Source organism: Callospermophilus lateralis, chromosome 20, assembly GCF_048772815.1.
Source record: "Callospermophilus lateralis isolate mCalLat2 chromosome 20, mCalLat2.hap1, whole genome shotgun sequence".
In the NCBI taxonomy this organism is placed as follows: domain Eukaryota; kingdom Metazoa; phylum Chordata; class Mammalia; order Rodentia; family Sciuridae; genus Callospermophilus; species Callospermophilus lateralis.
In genome coordinates, this window is record NC_135324.1 from 3,054,277 (window position 1) to 3,073,069 (window position 18,793).

The 18,793-nt window shown below is 65.4% G+C and overlaps 1 protein-coding gene across 1 annotated transcript in view; it reads right to left on the minus strand.

Annotated features, from left to right (window-relative positions):
- Window positions 1-6,956: 6,956 nt before the first annotated feature.
- Window positions 6,957-18,793, minus strand: part of Wnt7a (Wnt family member 7A) — a 29,974-nt gene continuing 18,137 nt past the window's right edge. Inside the window, exon 4 of the mRNA XM_077106254.1 lies at window positions 6,957-7,436. Within this exon, the coding sequence (XP_076962369.1) occupies window positions 6,957-7,436 (480 nt within the window). The remainder of the gene's footprint in view (window positions 7,437-18,793) is intronic.

An 18,793-nucleotide genomic window follows, 5' to 3' on the forward strand; every position in this document is an offset into this window, starting at 1 on the left:
TCGGTCCCCGGCTGGGCACAGACCCTCATTCATCCACTCACTTTTTTCGGGTGCTGGGGACGGAGCCCAGGGGCCGAGCCCTGTCCCCAAGCCCCTTTGTGTGTTTTATTTAGACACAGGGTCTCACCAGGTGGCTGAGGCTGGCCTCCAACTTGCGATCCTCCTGCCTCAGCCTCCCGAGCTGCTGGGAGGCCAGGCGTGGGCCGCTGTTCCTGGCTGTTCTTCATGCATGTGTCCGTCGACCTGAGATGTCACAGTCGGTCCCCACCAGCCACGTGTGGCTACTAAGCACTTGGAACCTGGCTGTGCCGCAATGTGTGGAAGAAATATCTGGGCCGTGTTGAGTCACCAGCCTCTTTTTTTTTTACCTTTTAGGACAATTGAAGTCACCCACGTGGCTCATATGTCACTCCTATGGCAAACGACCCTCAGCTCACATTGGGGATGCGTGCTGGGTGGCAGGGGTGATGGCAGCCTCCTTGACAGGGCGCGGTGCCTCGTTCACCTGGACGGAAGACCCCGTGGGTGTTCCTGTTGGACAGGGAGGACATAGAGGCCCAGAGAAGCGGGTGGCCTGCCTGTGGCATGCCGCCCCGGGTGGCAGCAGGTGGCCTTGTCCCCCTTGGTCATATGCCCCTAGCCATGGCGTTAACAGGCGACCACTTCAGAGCTACGCGGCAGGGGGAATGCAGCTGTCACCGGGCAAGCAGTGGGGTCGGTAGTGACGGCCGGTTGCTGTCCAGGTACCAGATCGTGGTCACCCTTGAGGGTCGCAGTGTGTCACCCTGAAGATCCTGCTCAGGTACCCCCAGGTGTGTGACGCCCTGGTCATTGGGCACCGTTGGTCCAAAGTCTCTGAGGTCACAGTCCCTGGGAGGAAGCGGCTGGTCCCCAGGCCAGAGCTGACATCAGGCTGGCCTGGGTGGCTTCAGGGGGCTCGCTGCTGGGTGGCCGCCCGGGTCTTCTCCGCACAGCCCCCGGGGAGCTCAGGACCCCGCGTCCACCGCCTGGACCCCCGTGCGTCTCTGTGCCCCGCTCCTTCTCCGGCGCCCACTGGACGGTGCCGTCCTTTGTCACAGCCCTCCTGGTTTCCAGGCACTTTGCCCCCGGAGTTGACCTTGGTTTGGGACACGGGGCAGCCAACAGCGACCACCTTACGGGGTGTCATGCAGCAGGGCGTGGCAGGGTGGCAGGGTGGCTGGCTTGTCACCGGTGCTAGGCAAACAGCAGGGTCAACAGAAGGTCAGAAACACCAACCCGGGAGCCACTTGGCCCAGGATCTAGTCCCGGCCTCTGGGCCCATTTCTGCCTGCTGTGTGACCTTGGGAAAGTTGCTTGGCCTCTCTGTGCCCGGCTTGTGTGGCTGTTAGACCTCCTGTGGGGGTCCCCGTGAGGACCAGTCCCTTCGACACCCTGGACGCGCCCACAGCCAGCACTCACAGGTGGCAAATGTCATCCCCTGTCATTTCCTCCAGCCCCCACACCTCCTTGTCCTCAGGGAGGGGGTCAGAGTCCCGAGCACCGCAACCTTGGCCATCGGCTGACCTTGACTGTCGGCTGACCTTGACCGTCGGCTGACCGACCTCACGAAGGAGAAAGCTGGTTGAGCCCCGCGGCGAGAGGAGCCGCCTTGTCCTGTCTTCTCTGCTTCCTGCCCAGCAGAATGTCCCTCGTCCTGGTCACCCCCTTGTCCACGTGACCGCTGGCCATGGACAGCATCCTGGTGAGGGTGGTCTCGTGGCGGGCGGGAGGCCCAGTGTCCCTCTTCTTCAGCCCTTGCCGCCCCCACGGCCTCTTGCTTCTGCCCCACTCGGGGTGGACACTCCCTGTCACCCGCTGTGACCGTCCAGGGGACTTGAGCTGGGCGGGAGCCTGGGCCTCCCCGGGCAGCGTCCCTGTCCCTCCACCTGTAACTGGAGCCGCGGGCCGTGGAGCCGCAGCCTGGAGGCCGATCGCACAGGTATCGGCTGACGGCCACTGTCCCACTTCCCTCCCTAGGAGGGCCAGGTGACAATGGCCACCAGTCCCCGGGGCCCGGCCCCCACCCCAGGGAGAGGCCGCGGTGCTATCGGGCCACACGATCTCGCCCTCGGAGGCCAGCCCGCCCCGGGGACACGGGCACAAACGGGGCCTTCACTGGGTGCCAGCTGCGTGTCCCCCCATGGGACCTGCGACTCACACACCTGTCCCCCCGCCCGGCTTCGCCCGTGAAAGCCCTTTGTTCCTTGGCCCGGGAGAGACGGGTCCTGGCACCGTGAGGGGCGCTCGCCGGCCGCAGCCCCAGGGCCACCTGCCTGGGGACCCTGCGGCTGACCCCCTCCCCGTGGACACCAGTTCTGGGCTGCGAGTGGGGCTGGGTGGTGGCCCAGGGGACCAGGAGCTGCGGCTGCCCAGGCAAGGCTGCCTCCACCCCCTGCCACCACCACCAGGTCCTTTGTTCTAGAACCTTCTGGGCAGCGCTCGGGGGAGGCCGGGGTTTGGGCCCAGCGCTGGCCCTGCCTCCCTGGTGGCCCCGGGCAGCCCCTGCCGGCTCTGAGTCTTTGTCATGCTCCAGCGCAGAATGGGGACCATGCTCTGTCCCTCCCAGGGGACCCTGAGATGGCATTGGCCAGGGGTGTGGCCGGCCACAGAGCTGGGCAGAGGGTGGCCGCGTCCATGTGAGGTCTCCACCTGGGCACGGGGCGCAGCCTGCGCTGGGCCCTGACACTGGGCGCCAGGCCAACCGGGGAGGGGACCAGCCGGGGAGGGGACGAGCCAGCGAGCCCCAGGTGGGCAGGGACCCGGGGAGCCTGGGACCTGGAGCAGTGGCTCTGCTTTGAAACGGGTCTGAGTTCTCAAGACCCCAGGTCCCAGCGGCTGCTCGTGCCCAGGGCCAGCTGGGCCACGTGTGGCTTTCACATTCGGAGGCTGGACGGTCTAGCCTGGCCGTCCCTCGGCCATAAGGGGCTTTGGTCTCAGTTTTATTTTTTTATTTGTCCACATTTTTTCTTTTTGGTCCTGGGGATGGAACCCGCCTGACCCCTGAGCCCCGTCCCCAGCCCGATTCAGTACTTTATTCAGAGACAGGGCCTCGCCGAGTGGCTGAGGCTGGCCTCCACCTGGCGATCCTCCTGCCTCAGCCTCCCGAGCCGCTGGGATGCCAGGCGTGGGCCGCATGCCCGGCTGACAATGTGCCTGTCCTTTGAGAGCCACTCCGTAGCTGGCGGAGGGGGCGGTGCCCAGAGCCAGGTCATCTGGGCTGTAGAATCCCTCGGATTCCTGCAGAACGGTGGGTCCCAGGGAAACGGGGTGGGGGGATCCGCACAGAGAGCCCTGCCTGGACCCTGGGGACTGTCACCACTGCGTCCCACCCTGGCCATGGATGCTCAGCCCCCAGACCACGTGGCCCCGAGGAGGAGCAGGGCCGGGCCGGACACCGGCCCCTCCGCCTTGGCTGCCCCCGCCCCTCAGCTGTCCAAACACGGGGACCCCCCAGGAGCGGCCCTGGGAAAGGCTGGGGCGGCGCAGGAAGCCCCTGTCCCTCGGCTTCCGTCCCTCCGGGGTCTGCTTTGCTCTGCAGCCGCTGCCCGCGGTGCGGGGTGACCTGGCCCGGGCCCAGCTGCTTCCCCCGAGGGTCCGGGAGCAGCAGCGTCCTCTCCTGCCAGGTCCAGGTCCCCACCCCCAGCAGCAGGGACACGCTGTTTGTCACTCTGTCCTCGATGCCCCGGGAGGCCGAGGCTCAGGGGGGACACGTACAGGCAGGTTCTCAAGGCCAGTTGGACCTGGGCACGGCCCTGGGCCTCCCTTCCCCAGAGCCCCCTGTCCCCGGGCCCTGGAGCGGTCACCTGCAAGTCCAGGTCTCCGGCCTCTGGCTCCCTCTGCCTCCCCTCACCCTGGGAGGCTGTGTCCCTCTGAGTGAGGCCAATGGGCTCTTGCTCAGGAAGCAACTTGCACAACCGTCCTGGACGCGTCTGTCCACGCCGGCCACCCCTGGCCCTCGGCGGTCAGCGAGGGGGTGGCATTTTGGAGGAGATGTTCAATTCTCACCTTTGACCTGAGCGACCTCTGCGTGTGCTGCTTCCACACACAAAGAAGGGCTGGCCCTGGGGACAGTGCCCACCCCGCCCGGCTCACCCCGGGTCCACCCTCAGCGCCACGTAGAGATAAATAAGTGGCCGTGGAGAGGAGAGGGGACACCATCCTGGCTTCTGATCCCTGTCCCCGTCTGGCTCTGGTGCGTTCCCGCCCTGTCCCCTGTTCCCTGGACGGGCAGCCTCGCTGGACAGCCAGCCCCCAGCTGCGTGGAGGACGAGGTGGGTGGGGGTCAGCCAGAGGGGCTGCGCTCAGAGGAAAGGCAAGCCACGTCCTCTCTGCCTCCTCTTTCCCTTCCCTTCTCTCCTGGTGACAAAGCCGTGACTCCTGAGCAGCCCCTGGGCCTCGGGGGAGAAATCTGATGGACCCCACAAGCGCCAGGTGGAGCGCAGTTAAAATGGCCCTGGGTGCGGCTTCAGGAAGGGCTGGATCAAGCACACAGGGTCCGTCCCGGCCTCCCATCCAGCGTCCACGCTGCTGCCAGGAGCCTGGCTTCTCTTGCCTTCCCTGCATCTCAGAATCACTCAGCAAAACACGGACAACCTGATGACCAGCCTTGACACGGGGCAGGAAGGAGGGTCCGGCTTGGGCAGGATGGAGTGGCTCAGGTCACCTCATGCTGGGGCTTTGGGGACTCTGAGAGAGGGGAACCGTCTTGAAGGCAGGGAGGGTGGGGATGAGCAGGGCAGCGAGACTCAGCTGGGAAGCTCCAGTGGCGTCCGCAAGGGAGCAGGGACATCCAGAATGCTGGTGGTCAGCAGGTGCCAGGCCCCGAGGACCTTTGGCCACAGCCGGAGCTGAACAATTTCTGTTTTGATGGGAGACGGTGCCTCCAGCGCTGCCCTGTCCCCCATGATGCCACACCTCGGGCTCTAGAGCAACAGGCCTCACCTGCCCGGCCAGAAGCCTCCGAGCCCTGAGCAGAGGAACCTTTCTTCCTTATAAGCCCACGGCCTCAGGTGTTGTGTTACAGTCACGGAGAGCCGACCACACCTGCTTTCCCTGCCTTGGAGTCTGAATGTGACCTCCCGTGGGGGGTGGCACTGGGTCTCCTAACTGCACGTCCCCACCCAACACACATTCGTGAAGACAGGGAACCTGCCATGGATCAGGTGACAGAGACTGCAGGGGACTATGGAGATCCAGCGGTGGCCCCCCAGACTGCCCTGAGCCGACTTCGTGGATGTGACCCTGTCCTTGGGGTGGCCCATGTGCCTTGGGCTCAGCCCATGACTGGGGTGTGTCTGTCCCCCTCTGTAGGTGTCTGCTGTCTGCTGGCCGTAAGGGCCCTGTGGGCCTTGGTCGGAGGTCTGTGTCGGGCTGGGTTCTCTGCATAGGCCGGGGCTCCCTCCGCCACCCCAGGGCTGAGCTGGTGGTGACAGCTAGGGCTCCTCTGGTCTCCACAGCATTCCCCCGGGGCCAGAACCGTTGTCCTGACGACCAATGGCCGTCTGTCAATGGAACCCATGGGCCTGTGACCACGTCGAGGGGGCTGGGGCGGTGCCCACGGTCCCCTGCAAGGATGCGCCTGTCATTGTCCCTGGCTTCTGCAGGCACATGCTGCAGCTGAAGCCCAGGCAGGTGGCCTGGGGACCCTGGGAGTAGGCTCGGGGTCTCTGTTCTTTCTTATTCAACGATCCTGACTCCACTGTGTGCCAGGCACAGGGGACCCAGCAGCCACCAGCAGCCACCAAGACAGAGTCCTCGTGAAGCTCAGGCTTCCACCAGAGTTCCAGGGCGTCTGGGGACTGTGACCGGGAATGAGTGAAGTCACGGGCCAAGGAGGGGGACCACACCCCACGGGAGGGGCGTGTCCATGTGTGTGAGAGGGGCGTGCCCATGTGCATGAGGGGCGTGCCCATGCCAGTGAAGGGCGTGTTCATGACAGTGAGGGGCGTGTCCATGTGCGTGAGGGGCGTGTCCATATGGAATGGGCGTGTCCATGTGGGAGAGGCGTGTCCATATGCGTGAGAGGGGCGTGTCCATGTGCGTGGGGGCGTGTCCATGTGCATGAGGGGCGTATTCATGCCAGTGAGGGGCGTGTCCATGTGCGCGAGGGGCGTGTCCACATGGAAGGGGCGTGTCCATGTGCACGAGGGGCGTGTCCATATGCATGAGAGGGGCATGCCCATGTGCGTGGGGGCGTGTCCATATGTGTGAGAGGGGGCGTGCCCATGTGCGTGAGAGGGGCATGCGCAAGGGGTGTGTGCGCAAGTGCGTGTGCGTGTGCGTGCGCATGCGTGGGGCTCTGTGCACTCGGCACCCAGTGCGGGGCGGGCCGCCTGCAGGACCCACCTGGAGGAGCAGCTGCGTGAGGGATGTCCCGTGCGGCCCCCCCGGGTCCCAGTGACAGCACCCTCCCGCGCAGGGCGCCCACGGTGGCCTCAGAACACGGACCCCACCAGGTGGAAGGATTCTTTTTAATTAAATAAATTAATATCATTTTTTTATCAGAATAAATCGTTAAATATCGCTATGCGGAGCCCGAAGGTCCAGAGTCCTGCCGAGACCCTGCGTCCCCGCCACGAGGGACCTGGGGGCCGGGGGTGGAGCAGCGACAGGTGGGGGGAGCAGAGCCATCCAGGGCCGGGCCGGCCTCCGCGGGGTCCACAGGGAGCAGAAAAGCCCAACGGGGGTCCCCTGTGAAGCTCTCCCACTGGGGGATCGCGGTGCAGTGGCAGCCCGGTCCCCCCTGCAATCTCATTTGCAGCCGGTCCCCCCTGAGATCTGGCTGGCAGCCAGTTCCCCCCTGCGGTCCCACTGGCACCTGGTCTCTCCCTGCAGTCTCATTGGCAGCGGGTCCCCCTGCAGTCCCACTGGCAGCCGGTGTCCCCCCTGCGGTCCCGCTGGCTGCCGGTCCCCCCGGAGATCTGGCTGGCAGCCGGTCACTTGCAGGTGTACATCTCGGTGCGCTCGCTGCAGGTGTTGCAGCGCACGAAGCAGCACCAGTGGAACTTGCAGTTGCACTGCCACACGCGCGCGTACTGGTGCGTGTTGTAGCCGCGGCCGCAGCACATGAGGTCGCAGCCGCTGGCCTGCGGCGCCGTCTTGTTGCAGGCGCGGCCCTGCGTGCCCACGCTGCCCGTCACCGGGTCCTCCTCGCAGTAGTTGGGCGACTTCTCGATGTAGACCAGGTCGGTGTCCATGGGCTTGCGGTAGGACAGGGGCTTCTTGATCTTGAGGAAGGTGGGCCTCTTGTTGCGGCTGGCGCGCACGGGCTCCACGTGCACCGCCTCGTTGTACTTGTCCTTGAGCACGTAGCCCAGCTCGCGGAAGCGCGGCAGCGTGGTCCAGCAGGTCTTGGTGGTGCACGAGCCGGACACGCCGTGGCACTTGCACTCCAGCCGCATGTTCTCCTCCAGGATCTGCAGGGGGGACAGGCACAGGTCACTGGGCGCCCACCAGCCCCGGGGGTCCCTCCACCCAGGCGCCACCCCGTGGGATCCCTCTTTGGCCAAGAGACCAGCCCAGCCCGGAGCTCGCCCAGATGTCCACTCTGGGCCCAGGGATTTGAGGTCCATTTTGCACTGACATCTAAAAACAGGGAGGGTTCATTGGCAAATATGGGCCATCAGGCAATGGCTGGGGTGATGTCCAGACACCTAAGAGCTGGAGAGCTGGGCAGGGCACGGTGTCCACGCCCCTCATCCCAGCCCCTCGGGAGGCTGAGGCAGGAGGATCCCAAGTTGGAGGCCAGCCTCAGCAACTGAGTGAGGCCCTGAGCAGCTCAGGGAGGCCCTGTCTCTAAATAAATGCAAAACAAGGCTGGGGACGGGGCTCAGGGGTCAAGGGACCCTGAGTTCAATCCCTGGTTCCAAAAAGGAAGAACTGGGAGAAGTGGGCCCTGCCCACTGGCACAGATGCTGTCCCCAAGGCCAGCACCTCAGCCCTACCCTGCGGGGGACGCAGTGGAGACACACTGGGGAGACGTTTCCCAGTTCCCAATCACAGGGACACACACAGGACACAGAGGTCTCATGTCCTTGCCCTGGGGAACTCGCCTGGTGTCATGTGCACGGGGAACAGGTCCCAGAGTGTCCCTGGCAGCCATGTCCCCAGGACCTCCAGCCCAGATGACATGTGGACGCCCATCCAAGCTGAGTGGACGAAGGGCGCTACCCGCACTGCGTGGGCCGTGGGGGACAGACACGGTGACCCCACCAGCCAACCCGGGGGACAGGAACGCAGGGGGGTCAGAAGCTCGAGGTCACTAGAGCCAGGACCTGGCTGCTTTCCATCAGGCTCAAGGGTGGGTGGGACTGGACCCTGTCCCTTAGGTGCCCATGGGGGGGGGGTCTGATGAGGACGGACCCCAGATGTGGGGGGGAGGCTGGCCAAGGTCACCAGGGTCCCCTGGGGCAGTGAAGATCAGTTCCTGGACGTTCCTGGGGCCACGTGGCCTCCGGTGTTTGAGGTGGCTCTGAAGTGACCCCGGACACCCTTCGTAGAGTTTTGCACACACACTGGCTGTCCCCGTGGGTAGGACGCGCCGTGGGTCTGACGGCCAAGAAGATCCAGGTCACAGGGAGACCCCCACCTCCCACTTGCTGGGGTGGCCGGGATGAGGACACGCGGTGGGTGACGGTGTGCAGAAATGGGGACCCTCCCGCCCTGATGTGGGGACGTAAAATGTCACTTGAGGGACGCCTGGAAACACAGACCCCAAGACCCGGTGCCTGCAGACACCGAGGGACACGGAGACACGTCCACGTGGAAACCTGTGCCACGGACGCCCGCAGCACCCACCAAGGGGACGTGGGCACCCAAGAGTCCCAGCTGATGGACGGGCACGTGCGGTGTGGCAGAGCCCTGTGTCGGTGCCTGTCCCTGTCACCCAGGGAGGGACCAGGGAGCCTTGCTCAGCAAGCTCCAGACCCGGGCAGCAGGTCTGAAGGCTCGTCTGTGTGTCCCCACAGGGTGACAGAGACGAGGGGTGCTGGAGGGGACACAGGGCGGGGCCACAGGTTTCTTTTTTGAGGTGACAAGATTCTGTACAACTGAGTGTGACGTCACCTCAGTAAGGACAGCTGCTACCAACACGAGAGGCCATAGCTGGGGCTGGCAAGGGTGTGGACAGAGGGGTCCCTAGTGCATGGAGATCGCGACGTTCAACTGGAAGAGCTTGATGAGAGTCGGATGATGGCAGCCGGGGGCGGGGAGAGGCGGGGCCGGGGAGAGGAGGGGTGGGGAAGAGGCGGGGCCGGGGAGAGGAGGGGCGGGGGAGAGGCGGGGCCGGGGAGAGGCGGGGTGGGGGAGAGGCGGGGCCGGGGAGAGGAGGGGCGGGGGAGAGGCGGGGCCGGGGAGAGGAGGGGCGGGGGAGAGGCGGGGCCGGGGAGAGGCGGGGCCGGGGAGAGGCGGGGTGGGGAAGAGGCGGGGCCGGGGAGAGGAGGGGCGGGGAGAGGCGGGGCCGGGGAGAGGCGGGGTGGGGAAGAGGCGGGGCCGGGGAGAGGAGGGGCGGGGGAGAGGCGGGGCCGGGGAGAGGAGGGGTGGGGAAGAGGCGGGGCCGGGGAGAGGAGGGGCGGGGGAGAGGCGGGGCCGGGGAGAGGCGGGGTGGGGAAGAGGCGGGGCCGGGGAGAGGCGGGGCCGGGGAGAGGAGGGGTGGGGAAGAGGCGGGGCCGGGGAGAGGAGGGGCGGGGAGAGGCGGGGCCGGGGAGAGGCGGGGTGGAGGAGAGGCGGGGCCGGGGAGAGGAGGGGCGGGGGAGAGGCGGGGCCGGGGAGAGGCGGGGCCGGGGAGAGGCGGGGCCGGGGAGAGGCGGGGCCGGGGAGAGGAGGGGCGGGGGAGAGGCGGGGCCGGGGAGAGGCGGGGTGGGGAAGAGGCGGGGCCGGGGAGAGGAGGGGCGGGGAGAGGCGGGGCCGGGGAGAGGCGGGGCCGGGGAGAGGAGGGGTGGGGAAGAGGCGGGGCCGGGGAGAGGAGGGGCGGGGGAGAGGCGGGGCCGGGGAGAGGCGGGGCCGGGGAGAGGCGGGGTGGGGAAGAGGCGGGGCTGGGGAGAGGAGGGGCGGGGAAGAGGCGGGGCCGGGGAGAGGCGGGGTGGGGAAGAGGCGGGGCCGGGGAGAGGAGGGGCGGGGAAGAGGCGGGGCCGGGGAGAGGAGGGGTGGGGAAGAGGCGGGGCCGGGGAGAGGAGGGGCGGGGAAGAGGCGGGGCCGGGGAGAGGCGGGGCCGGGGAGAGGAGGGGCCGGGAAGAGGCGGGGCCGGGGAGAGGAGGGGCAGGGGAGAGGCGGGGCCGGGGAGAGGTGGGGCGGGGAAGAGGCGGGGCCGGGGAGAGGAGGGGCGGGGGAGAGGCGGGGCCGGGGAGAGGCGGGGTGGGGGAGAGGCGGGGCCGGGGAGAGGAGGGGGGGGAAGAGGCGGGGCCGGGGAGAGGCGGGGCCGGGGCTGGTCAGCAGGTACTGCGTTAGACGGGAGCAGGGCGGTCCATGGGCTGTTGCACGGTGGGGTGACTGTTCCAGAAGCCCTGCCAGGCCACCATGGGTAGCAGCGGGCTGTACATTTTTACAAGCCAAGGGGACGAGCCTCTGGGTGTCTTCCCCAAGAGCTTAAGTGGCTGCGTTTTGGGGTCTGTGAGTCACGCCTGAGAAGGTGGTTTTGTTGAAAAAGGCAACGAGAACAGCCAGGGGCGGTGGCCCACGCCTGTCATCGCAGCAGCTGGGGAAGCTGAGGCAGGAGGATCTCAAGTTGGAGGCCAGCCTCAGCCACGTAGTGAGACCCTGTCTCAAAACATTTTAAAAAGTCTAAAAAAGATAAAAATTTGAAAAGGCTGGGGCTGTGGGTCAGTGGTCAAATGGCCCTGGATTCGGTCCCCAATACCTACCCACTCCCCAAAAAATGGCCATGGGAGGGCCCTGGACAGCTCTGGTGGGACACGAGCAGGAACCCTGGGCGCTGGCAGGTGGCCACAGGGAGTGTGATTGCTTTGGTGACCCTGGGCACGATCCCCAGATCCCAGGGCTGGCCGCAGGGTCCCGGGTCCCTGGAGCTCCACTCCTGACCGGGTGGCCTGCCCCCTGAATGTCCTCTGTGGCCCTGATGGCCTGAGGCCCTGGCAGCGCTGAATGGGCCCAGGGTCAGGTGACACCAAGCCGACCTGCAAGCGCTGCACTTCGGGAGCCTCGGTGATCACATTGTGTCCCCACTAAGCCGGGCACAACGGCTGCCCCAGCCAGGGCTGGTCACCCAGCGGGCACCGGCCTCTCCCCGAGGTCAGGGACAAGAGGACACACGGGAGGCACAGAGCGGCGCTCTCCCTCCCCCAGGCCCGGGGGGCGTCCAGCGCCTGGGCTGCCCCCAGGGGACACTGTCCTCCCCGTCTCCTCCCATGGGACAGTTTGGTTCCTGCCCCTTGAGGCGTTGCTGGAGACCCCAAGGTGACAGCCCTGTGCCCACCTCCCCAGAGACGGCCCCAGGACCTTGCCTAGCAAATGCCCCGACTCAGCCTTTGGCCTGCGCAGTCGCCCGCGGAATGTTCCGGAAGCCCTGCCAGGCCACCAGGGTCAGACCTGCGAGGCTGGAGGGAGGTGAAGTCTGGCCCCGAGAGGGACCAAGCCGAGGGGTCAGCTGAGGGCCTGAAGGACCTCAATACGTCGGTCTGCACCGTGCCTCGGGGTCCCGGGTTCGGGACCAGCTGCGTAAGAACACGGGGCTGCACCATGTTTCCTCCGGCCACTGCCTTCCCCTGACCCACCTGCCGTTTTCATAGGTCACCCCCTGCAGCCTCTCTGTCAGGGGACTCGGACCCCACGGGACCTTTGCTGGGTCCCACGTCCCTTGTTCGGCAAAGTTTCCAAGTTCATCCGTGGGGTAGCGTGGGTCAGCTTCCTTTTTCCTGGCTGAATGGTATTCCACGACACAGATGGACACACCTTGTCCACCCATCCCTCGGCGGCTCAGCTGTCCCTCCGTAAACTCTCTTTCACATCTCAGTCCCAAAATACCCAGTCACCTGGCCACCCTGCGGGGGCATGTATTGCATGGCTTCTGGGTGGCAGGGCGGAGCCGACCCTCAACCCCTTGACTCTGGGCCTTCCCGTGGGGCTGCCCGTCCCTGAAGGCACGTCTTTGTCACCACTCCAGAGACCCCAGCACAGCAGGTGGTCCAGCAGGGACGTGGCCCACAGGCTGTTCCCGTGGCTGGACGCAGGCCACCCAGGCCCTTACGGCTGCCCGTGGGAAGGGGGGACTCGCCCGAGGGACTTGGACGGTGACCACAGGGTGGTGGCCCTGATGTGCGCGCTGCAGAGTGCGGTCCCCTCCCCTCAAGCTGCCTGACTCCCCTGTAGAGGTCCCCAGCCTGGACATGTCCCTGGCCTTGTTCCCAAGCAGGTGGGGCCCGGCCTTGGGGCTCGGGGAGGGCTGGGTCCCCGCCACGGACACTAGGGTGCCCCTGTCACCTCCCAGGTCCCACCCATCTTTTCTAAGGGTGGCTGGCGACTCAGACCTGTCCCCTCCCCAGAGGGTGACAAAGCAGCCCTGAGAAGTGGGAGGATTCGGGACCCCTGCAGCTGGTCCCCAGGGCTCAGGGGCTCCTGGATCAAGCTGGACCTGAGTTCATTACCCAGGACCCCGATGGCTGCTCTGCCTTCTTACCCAACCTGAGTTGAGCCAAGACCCCCGTGGCACCCCGGGGGGGACAGGGGTCCTTCCACACGCGTGGTGGACCCGGCCACACCCCAGGTGGCGGCTTTTAGCCGACCAGCGACTTAGAGCAGGCGGGAGTCGGGAGGCCAGGCGGTGGACAGGGAGCCAGCTGCAACAGCAGGGGTAGGTAGCCATGGTATAAAGTGTGATACCTGGAGCTTAGGCAGCCGTCTTGTGACCAACGGGCCAGAAACCCAGAGGCTAGCTGGGCAACCCTGGCAGAGGAGAAGGTCACCACGAAACCATCTCACAGAGTGACCGGGGGCCGCTAAAAGAAATTATGTCCAGGCCTTTCTTTTGCAAGAAAAAGGGAGGCCAAACCCACGTCATCCAAGCCACGTCCAGTTCGGTGATTTTACTTGCAGCCAAATGCACCTCAGGTCACTTGTTCCCCTCGAAATGAGAGCAGAGATGTTTGCAGCCTGGTGCCCCACAAATGGTCACCGGTCCGTAGGAAGTGCTCTCCTTTTGTTCACTGAGGGCCGGGGGAGCTGGCTCGGGCCCCACTGCCGCGGTGGGGCATCGGGTCTAAGTGCTGGTTCTGCCTCCAGTGCTGTGTGGCTCTAGGCAAGTTTCTTTCCCTCTCTGGGCCTTGGTTTTCCCCATGCATAGGATGCAGTTAGAAGGAGACAGTGGAGAGAGGTGACAGGGACATCAGGGGACAGGGTCGGGTGGGGAACAGAAGCATGTTGGCACAAGAGACAGGTTGTCCCCCGCGTCCCCGGAGTTCTGAGGGGCAGGAACTGTGGAGACGCAGGAACTGGCCTCTCCTGGGGGGGCCTCCCTCCTCTGCTTCCTGCCTCCCGTCCCCCCCTGGCCTCCCCCCCACCCTGCCGGCTGCCAGGCTTCCTTCGGCCACAGCTGTGTCCCTCTGGGAAACTCTGGGAAACTCAGGTCACAGTGGAAATGGCTTTTTTTTTTCTCTCTCTGTAAACATCTGCGGTCCTTCCCTTTGGTCACATTCCTTAAGTCACCCGGATGCCCTGACATGGAGCTCCTGCCTGGCTCAGGTAGGGACTGCAGGGAAAGCCACACTCCTCTGGGACGCGGCTGTGTGGCCCGGACGGCACAAGGAGGCAGGGAGGCTGGCCCGGCCTCAACCAAACCCGACCAGAGGTCCCTGGTCCAGCCGGTTCTGAAGGGAGTGTGTGCACGTCGCAGCTGCTCCGGTGCCACCCGTGGCCCCTGTTGTCCTGGGGTCAAGGCCCAGATCTGCTGCCTGGCCCTGGGGCCTCCAGGGCCCGGCCTCGGCCTCCCTTTGGGGCCTCTCCTGGGCAAACAGCCGGCCGCCTACTAAATGCTCTGCTACGTCCCGTTCTTGGCTCAGCGGTCTGCCTGGCCGTCACTGCCCCACACACCTGGCCTTGCACACGCAGGCTCACACACACTCACGCACACCCCCAGGCAGGAAGGGGGCCCAGGCCCGGCCTCCGCTCTGCCCACCTGCAAACTGGGGCCAACGGCAGCCCCGTCCAGGATGCCCTTCCCAGTCCCGTCTCAGACGCGGAACAACAGAGGCCCAGGAGGCCGCTCCCGGTGCAGCCTCCTGACCTGGCCTCTTTTTCCTGAGCGGCTGCACCTGGACACAGCTAGGTTGACCCAGGAGCAGAGGTGGCCTCTGGTGTGCCCCGAAGTGCCGTTTGGGCGGGAACCGTGGCCTGTGGCCCAGAGTGAGGCAGCCGGGTGACCCTGCTGTGTCAGGGAGGGACACGGACCCGCCACACCCACACTTCCCTCCCCATCCCCGGTTCCTTCACCTGCTACCAGGGGGCAGTTTCGTCCCTGCCCTGGGTGGGGGGCCTTGAGGGGGGGAGGCCGGGGGTGGAGGCTGAGCCTCACCCATGGAGGCTCTGAAGGGAGGCAGCCCCTCCACCTGCCTGGCAACGTTTTCAACAGAAACGGGCGAAGCACAGAGATGGGGTGTCGGTCAGCGGTGGGCACTGTCCCTCCTGCTCAGGGGGACGCCAGAGCGGGGGGGGTGACTCGGGATCCACCTTCAAAGCCTTATGGGTGGCAGGACAGGACGCCTGGGGTCTGCCCTCCACTGTCCCCGTGTGGGGGAGCCGGGGGCTTGGTCGATGCCGAGGACCGCGGGACAGCGGTGGCTGTGGGCACTGGGTGGCTTCACGGGGCCCTGGCTCTCTCCCCATCCACTCCCTCTGTGGCCTCCTGAGTCCCTCCGGGCCTCTTGCTGTCCCCACATGGGCCTGTGCTCGCCTGTGACCCTGCGGTTCCCTGTCCCCACGGCTCCCTCTCCTTCCACTGCCTGGTGACACGTCTGTGGCCTCCCCGTCCCCTCTGAGCCACAGGGTCCAACACCCCACGCTCTCCTGCTGGACACCATACGTCTGGAGTCCAGGGGCAGGGACAGGGGCTCTCTGTCCCCTGCTGTGTCCCCAGCCCCTAGGCCGATGCCAGGGACACACTGGCTAATGACCGAGGGCAGTGACCGAGGGACCCCATGGTTGGGACTCAGTTCCTGTCTGCCCCGTGGGTGACGGCGGAGCCAGTGTCCACACCGCCTGCTGGCCTGTGCCCCGCCCCGCCCAGCGCCTCGGGGACATGTCCCCTGCTCTGTCCCTCTTCCCTCAGTGGCCAGAGAGCTGGGCTCCTGCAGGGACGATGGTGATGGTGGACTCTGGTCACACCAGGGATGTGCAGCCGCGTGGACACAGCCCACAGGGGTTCTTGGTGGCCATGTCACCAGAGCCAGACCCCAAGCCCATTCTCGGTTGTTCCCACAGGACAGTCCCCTTAGTGGGGGATGACCTCTGTGTTTCTCTTTGACCCCATGAACTCAGTTAAAAAAAAAAAAAAAAAAGCTGAGCCAGGTCTGGTGGCACTCGCCTGTCATCCCAGCCACTTGGGAGGCCAAGGCAGGAGGTTCACCAGCGGGAGGCCAGCCTCAGCCACTCAGCGAGGCCCTATCTCTAATAGAGTGTAAAAAAGAGCTGGGATGGGGCCCGGTGGCTGAGCACCCCTGGGTCAGTCCCTGGTCCAAGAAGAAAAAGAAAGGATGCTGTCACTCAGCATCCCTGGGAACTGGGGACCACAGCGTCCCGCCAGGGTCTGGGACTTAGTCGCTGCCCCAGATGCATGCAGCCTGCCCAGCTCTCCTCTCTGTCTACAGAATGTCTATAGAATGGGTGGGCCCCGCCCACCAGGAGCCACGCCCACTAGGGCCCCACCCACAATGCCCCCAGCCCACCACCAGCCACGCCTATGCCTTGTGCTGCTCATCAGGGCCTCACCACAGGCCCTGCCCACCACGGGCCCCGCCCATCGGGCTCCACCATAGGTCCCGCCCACGTAGACCCCGCCCACCACCAGCCGTGCCTACGCTATGCCATGCCCACCCAGGGCCCCGCCCACGGGGGGGGCTCACCACAAGCCCCGCCCACCACGGACATCGGGCTCTATCATAGGTCCCACCCACCCAGGAGCCCCGCCCATCACCATACCACGCCCACCTGGGACGCCCGCCCATAGGCTCATCATAGGTCTTGTCCACCACAGGTCCCGCCCAGTGTGGGCCACGCCCACCCAGAGCTCCACCCACCTGGTGTTTTCAGAAGTTCCTCTGCCCGGTCTGTCCTTCTAGAACCATCCAGTGGACTGTCCCCCACTGCCAGGGGGAGAGGGCCCCAATCTGTCCTAGAACCATCCAGTGGACTGTCCCCACGTCCAGGGCTCGTGCTGGGTGCCTGTGAGACGCACATCTCACGGGGCTTCTGTCCTCCAGAATTGTCCTCTGTGGCCGGGTGACCACGAGGCCAGGCAGCGTCTTCCTTCAGGAGACGTGGCCCAAACAGGTCTGTGTGTCCTGCAGAGGGACTGGCGACCCGAGGGGCGCCGGGACCTTGCCCCAGGCCTGCGCCACTCTGCCACCCCGTCACATTGTGCCGGTTTGGGTGACTTGCTTGTGACTTCCCTGTCTGGCTCCTGAGGCGCGCAGAGGTCACCTGCCACTCTGGAGGTGCTCAGCCCACTCTCCGGGGAGGGGACATTGTGTGCACGGGGGACAGTGAATGAACGAGAGCCCCCGTGGGGAGCCCGCGTGGTCACCCGGGTGTGGGATCTGGGGGGAGAGGCCGGGCTCCCTCCACAGAGGATGAAGGCTGAGCTGCCCGGGGAGGACGCAGGTGGGGCCTGGCTGAACCACACTGGGCCTCTGACCACGCCCTGAGCTGCCCAGACCCTGGCAGGACGTGGCCTGGGTGGCCCCCGCCCTGGAACGGGGATGAGGTGAGGGAGACAGAGCTGTCCTTTCCTCATTTCGTGTGGGGCTCGGGGGCCCCCGAAGCTGGCATCCAGGACAGGGAGCTGGAGTCGGTCAGCTCTGTGACCAGCTGGGGACATGGGTGCAGAGAGGCCTCCTCTGAGAGATGGGCCAGCCCCTGGTCAAGTCAGGTTCTGGGGCTGGGCAACTGGGAACCACAGTCATCTCATCCCTTGACAGACTCCAGCTGAGGCTGGGCCTCTCCCCCCGGGCGTAAGTGGTGGAGGATGCTTGGGGAGTAACCGATTCCTTGGTGCTTTGAATTCAGAGTTTGTTTTTGGGTCCCAGGGATTGACCCAGGAGCGTTTAACCCCTGAGCCCCGTCCCAGCCCTTTTTAGACTTTATTTAGAGACAGGGTCTCACCGAGTTGCTCAGGGCCTCACTAAGTGGCTGAGGCTGGCCTCCAACTTTTAATCCTCCTGCCTCAGCCTCCTGAGCTGCTGGGATGACAGGCGTGGGCCACCACAGCCGGCTCCTAAGTGCTTTGAACTCTTAAGAAGGGCTGCTGAAGCTGAGACCCGGGTTCAGAGGGACTCGGGCTTTTTTCTCAGCCCTGCCACCGAGAGTTCCGTGACTTCAGGGGTCCACCCTCCTACCATCAATGAGCCTCACTGGCCAGCCCCAGTGTGTCCACAAGAGGGTGATAGGATACAGAAGGCCCTGGACCCCCGCCTGGCCACAGCCCAATCCCACAGCCCAAGTGACCCGTAGGGGACAGGGCTTTATGTGGCTCCTGGTCTGGAGGCCGGCAGAGTCCCATGGCATGGTGCGGCACCTGGTGACGGCCTTGTCCCTGGAGGGGGCACCACAAGGGGAGACAGAGCAAGCCACCAGCTGGGGGTCTCACTTGCTGTTCTTATAAAGCCACTGACGCCATCCTGGGGGGACGGGGAGGAACCCCTCATGGCCTCCCCTCACCCTAATCCCAGCAGCTTGGGAGGCTGAGGCAGGAGGATCGCAAGTTGGAGGCCAGCCTCAGCCACTTAGCCAGTTCCTAAGCCACTCAGGGAGACCCCTGTCTCTAAATAAAATGTAAAAGGGGCTCAGTCGTTGAGCACCCCGCCCTGGGGTTCCATCCCCAGGACCCAAAACAACCCTGTCAGACGTTACCCCCCGCGAATTCCTCTCTCTTTTGGGCCGACCAGCATTCAGGGGTCACTAAATATAGAAATGGTGAGCAAGTAAATCACTCGGAGGTGCCACATGTGCCCAGGGCCTGTTTTACGCTTGAGTGGCGAACCATTGAGAGCCGGAGCGGTCATTCAAATGCTGACAGCCTCCCAACTGGGAACCTGTCCAGGGGGCCGGGGGACCTCGCCCTGCGCACACCAGCCGGGGTCAGTGGCCTCCAGGGGCTACCAGGGCACAGCCAGAGCCAGACTCCTCCCGCGGGGTCCAGGGGTGACGTGCCCACCTCCCTGGGCCCTCCTCCCCCTTCCTCCTGCTCTGGCCTTGGGGCTCCGTCCAGTGGGAGTCCCCGGGTGCCTCCCTTCCTGTTGGACACTCGCTTCTCACGGGGGGTCTCTCTGGCCACCCGAATAGTGTCCCTTCGGCCCGTGCCCTCTCCTCCTGGTGCCTAGCGTTTGTCACTCTCTGACAATAGAGTCTCTGCCCGTTGGACTGTTTGTTTGTGTCCTGGCCGTCCCTGGAATGTCACCTCCCTAGAGGCCAGTGCCGCGTCTAATCCCGGAGCCCCAAAGAGCACCAGACCCATAAATAGGTGCTTAATAAATATCTTTGTTGAATGAATGGACGCGCGGATTTCAGGCCTTTCTCTCGGCGGGTCGGGTGATCTCACTGGGAAGAGGGCCAA